This window comes from Nicotiana tabacum, chromosome 16 (genome assembly GCF_000715075.1).
Source record: "Nicotiana tabacum cultivar K326 chromosome 16, ASM71507v2, whole genome shotgun sequence".
NCBI lineage: Eukaryota > Viridiplantae > Streptophyta > Magnoliopsida > Solanales > Solanaceae > Nicotiana > Nicotiana tabacum.
This window is the reverse complement of record NC_134095.1, coordinates 170506449-170510574: the sequence shown is the minus strand read 5'-3', so window position 1 is coordinate 170510574 and position 4126 is coordinate 170506449. Positions and strand designations below refer to the sequence as shown.

General features: G+C 38.3%; 1 protein-coding gene across 1 annotated transcript; it reads left to right on the top strand.

Moving 5' to 3' along the window:
- The first annotated feature begins 2090 nt into the window (after positions 1-2090).
- Positions 2091-3004, top strand: LOC107800158 (uncharacterized). The gene is made up of 2 exons (XM_016623313.2): positions 2091-2455; positions 2734-3004. Exons 1-2 carry the CDS (start codon positions 2091-2093, stop codon positions 3002-3004), a joined length of 636 nt encoding a protein of 211 aa, XP_016478799.2.
- Positions 3005-4126: the final 1122 nt, after the last annotated feature.

The following is a 4126-nucleotide window of genomic DNA, read 5'->3' as shown; positions in this document are numbered from 1 at the left end:
TGCCACAATTGAATAAGTATTTTCCCTTTAATTAGTATTATGCAGCGTAAAGTCAAATTAGTCGGGCTCTAAGCAGGTATCGAATACTGAATGAGAAACCCAAAAAAAAAACCTATAATCAATCAAAAAGAAAGTCTTTCGTAATGCATCTTATTATTGCCTAATTTTGACAAAAAAACTCTGACTTCTCTCTAACTTTCTCTCTCTAAAATCATCGAGGACTGAAGCGCATTGATGGTGAGCTAATGTGCGCCTCTGCCAGCATGGGTAGAGGGAGACCAAAGAGAGTGATTCAGATCACAAATTCAAGTAAGGAGCCAGCAAGTTTGATAAAAGTTGATGGGAAGGAACAATTGAGGAGAATTGAAGACATGCAGAAATTGCAAAGCTCAATGAAATAGTTGCAGAGCTCAAACGAGACATGGCCGCCTTTGCATGGAGTGAATTCAGCTAGATCAGAACATAGCCAAACTGTAAAGACACTGGTGCAGAATCCAAATACAGAGAAAATTGAGGTTGAAAAGGCGATCCAGAGAAGGTGATACAACAGATGGAAGCAACGAAGCAAATTACAGAGCATGAAGTTCAAATTCACAAAAAGCTAGATGAGGAGCCGCAAATAAACAAAAAGGAATGGGTGAACCAATTTACTGGGAACAATTTAGTGGCTAGAGGTATGAATCTCAAATTCATTGCTCTGATGGTCAAAAATAGTCAAGCTAGATAATGCTGAGGTTGAGCGTGAAACAATGAAATGGAAATTACAATTGTACTATATGTTGTAGGTGATTCTCCCTCAATAGGTGTTTTGGATCGATTTATTGTAGTGCAGTGGAATTTTGTCAACAAACCAAAAATCTATTCCATAATGACGGCTATTTTGTGGTAAAATTTAATAGTGTGGATGATAGGGATGTTGTGCTGATGTCAGGGCCTTATACTATAAGAAATAAACCTATAATTGTCAAAGCATGATCGCCTAATTTCAACTTTAGTAAGGAAGTTCTGCAGACAATTCTGATATGGGTGAAACTGCCTAATTTGCCATTAAATTGCTGGAGTAAGGATTCATTCACTAGGATTGGGAGTGGCTTAGGAGTACCACTATATACAGATGAATGTACATCTAAAACTGAGCGGATTTCTTATGCAAGGCTATTGGTATAAATGGATGTTACAAAGGAGCTGCCTAATGTCATAAAGGTTATGGATCCTATAGGCAAAGTTTTTGAGCAACAGATTGCTTATGATTGGGTACCAGAATATTACCACACCTGTCTTCAGGTTGGCCACAGTTGCAGGGCAGCACAGACAGTACCTGAGGGTAAACAAAAGTAACCAAAACCAAGGATGAAGTGGAGGAGAAGACGAGAAGCAGATAAGGCTGAGAAGGGTGAAAATGTCAAACTAATAGTATAATACAGACAACCAAGACAACTGATGGGAATGAGAAAGTACCAGAATGGGAACTAGCTAAGAGGAAGTCTGCAGCAAAAAATGGACTAGCTAACATAAGAAGAGATACTGGCATCAATATTGTGAATGACTTTAGTCTACTCAGCTATGAGATAGTTGATATAACTGTGGAGAAAGGCCAATGTAGTTACCAAGGTGATACTGGAGATCCAAAATCAAAGCAAACAAGTAAATGAGATTTATAGCTTGGAATGTGAGGGGTGTAAATAAAGTTTATAAGCAAAAAGAAGTAAAGAAGTTTATTATAAATAATAATGTAGAACTGATAGCTATACTGGAGAATAGAGTAAAGGAGGAGAATTCTAGTAGTGTGATAAATAAGATTGGAGCAAACTGGAGATGATGTGCAAATTACTCACATAGCTCTAAAGGCAGAATATGGATTATTTGGGATCCAAACAGAGTGGAATTTGAAGCAACTAGCATGAGTGCTCAGGCCATTCATGGTATTCTTAGCATCTTTCATTTGCACCTAAAACTTAACTTGACAATAGTTTATGGAATGCATACTATTGAGACAAAGAAGGATCTATGGGAATAATTGAGGAGTGTCAATAATTCTGTTCAAAGACCAGGATTAGCTATTGGAGATTTCAATGTTATAACTGACATAGATGACAGACAGTTTGGCAACAAATGAGATAAAGGATTTCAATGACTTCCTGCAAGCCAGTGGCATGACTGAATTACGTGCAATAGGGAGAAGATACACATGGTCAAATGGACAAATTTGTAGTACAATAGACAGAGCTCTTGTGAATGCTGAATGGTTATTGACAGTAACTGTTACTGAAGTGATAGTTTTAAACCCTGAGATTTCATATCACACTCCACTAAGTATCCAACTTAAGGATGATGTGAAGGGGAGTTCAAAGCCCTTCAGATTTCTTAACTGCCTAGCAGAGCACAAAGACTTTCTAAATGTGGTGGCAAATACTTGGTGTAGGACAACAGAAAAGAATCACATAGCAGACATAAGGTGAAAACTAAAAGCAATGAAGAGAGAGTTGAAATAACCGAACCAAAAAGAATTCAGAAATGTAGGGGAGAAAACTGAGTTCTATAGGCAGAAGTTGCATGATATTCAAACACAAATGGGAAGCCATACTCAGCCAGATGTGTTGTCTGCAGAAGAAAAAGAAGTCGAAGTTTGAACTAGAGAAATGGAACCTAGTGGAGGAAAGTATTCTTAAAAAGAAATCAATAAACTAATGGCTGGAACTAGGAGATGATAACAATGCTTATTTTTTTTGCTAGTTTGAAGAGTAGACAGGCTCAAAACAGGATCAAAAGCCTTATTGATTCTAATGGTGATATCCTTCAACAACCAGAAAACATAGTAGAAGAGGTGACTAGTTTCTATAAAAAGCTCCTAGACAGTGCTGCTGATCAACTACCAGCAATAAATCCTGAGATCATGAAGCGTGGGAATGTGCTTAATAGGCAACAACAACAACAACTGCAACTGATAACACATGTTACTCATGATGAAGTATATCAAGCCCTTATGAGTATTGATTTTTTATAGTAGTTTGTTTTTGAGAGGGATTTTCGGAGCTTACTACCAGTTCCAATATGGTGCAAAGTAAAATGTGCATAGGATAGGCCAAAGATAATGTGACGGGACAAGGAAGACGTCATTATAAGGCCAAATGATGGATTGGTCTAAGATTTCAGGACGGTATGGAGCAAAGGTGGAAAACAGCGGTGGAGAAGTTGGTGAATACAGAATCATCAAGAAGGTCAGAAGTTATCAGCCAAGTTGCAAGATGGTCGAACAACGCAGAACATGGAAAAGAGCGAAAGGGAAAACCGTCCCCAGCAGGAACATCCTCTACGTTTTAAACTAACAAATTCTCTTTGATTTTAAGCAGGGACAAGAAATATTATTGATGAAAGAAAGACATGCCACAAGAAAAATTGTCAAACTGGGGTATAAAATTTTCTGGAAGTTAGGGACCCACTTGGGGAGGAAGTAAGATAACACAAGTTTGGAGAAAAGTGGTATCCCCATCAGAAGACAAAACAAGTTTTAAAGAAAGCAATTTTGGGAGGAAGATAACACAAGTCTTAAGAGAAGTAGTTCCAGAGGAAGGAAAACACCAGCATTAAGGGAAGTAGTCTTTGAAGGAGGAAAATAACATATTTTCGAATGAAACACCGGTGTTATCCCCAGCAGTTTTCAGAGGAATGAAACACCAGTTTTGAGGGAAGCAGTTCTGAAAGAAGATAATTCAAGTTAGAAGGAAAATGGTTCAAGAGGGAGGAAGGAACAACGACAATAGAGTGCATTTTTAAAGTTGTTGAGTCAGGAGCCCGCCTGGAGAATGGAGGTGTTATATTTTAAGAAATAGTTGAAGTCAGGAGCCCGCCTGGAGAATGGAAGTGTTATATTTTAAGGTTTATTGAAGTCAGGAGCCCGCCTGGAGAATAGAGGTGTTATATTTTTAAGAAATTGTCGAAGTCAGGAGCCCGCCTGGAGAATGGAGGTGTTATATTCTTAAGAAGTAGTTGAAGTCAGGAGCCCGCCTGGAGAATGGAGGTGTTATATTTTTAAGAAGTTGTTGAAGTCAGGAGACCGCCTGGAGAATGGAGGTGTTATATTTTAAGGTTTATTGAAGTCAGGAGCCCGCTTGGAGAATGAAGGTGT

What these genes read in the sequence shown, in the direction of transcription:
- LOC107800158 (XM_016623313.2), top strand. Translation starts at nt 2,091, where the DNA reads ATGACAGACAGTTTGGCAACAAATGAGATAAAGGATTTCAATGACTTC. An exon ending in AATCACATAGCAGACATAAG is followed by an intron (nt 2,456 to 2,733) that starts GTGAAAACTAAA and finishes TTTTTTTGCTAG; the next exon opens with TTTGAAGAGTAGACAGGCTC.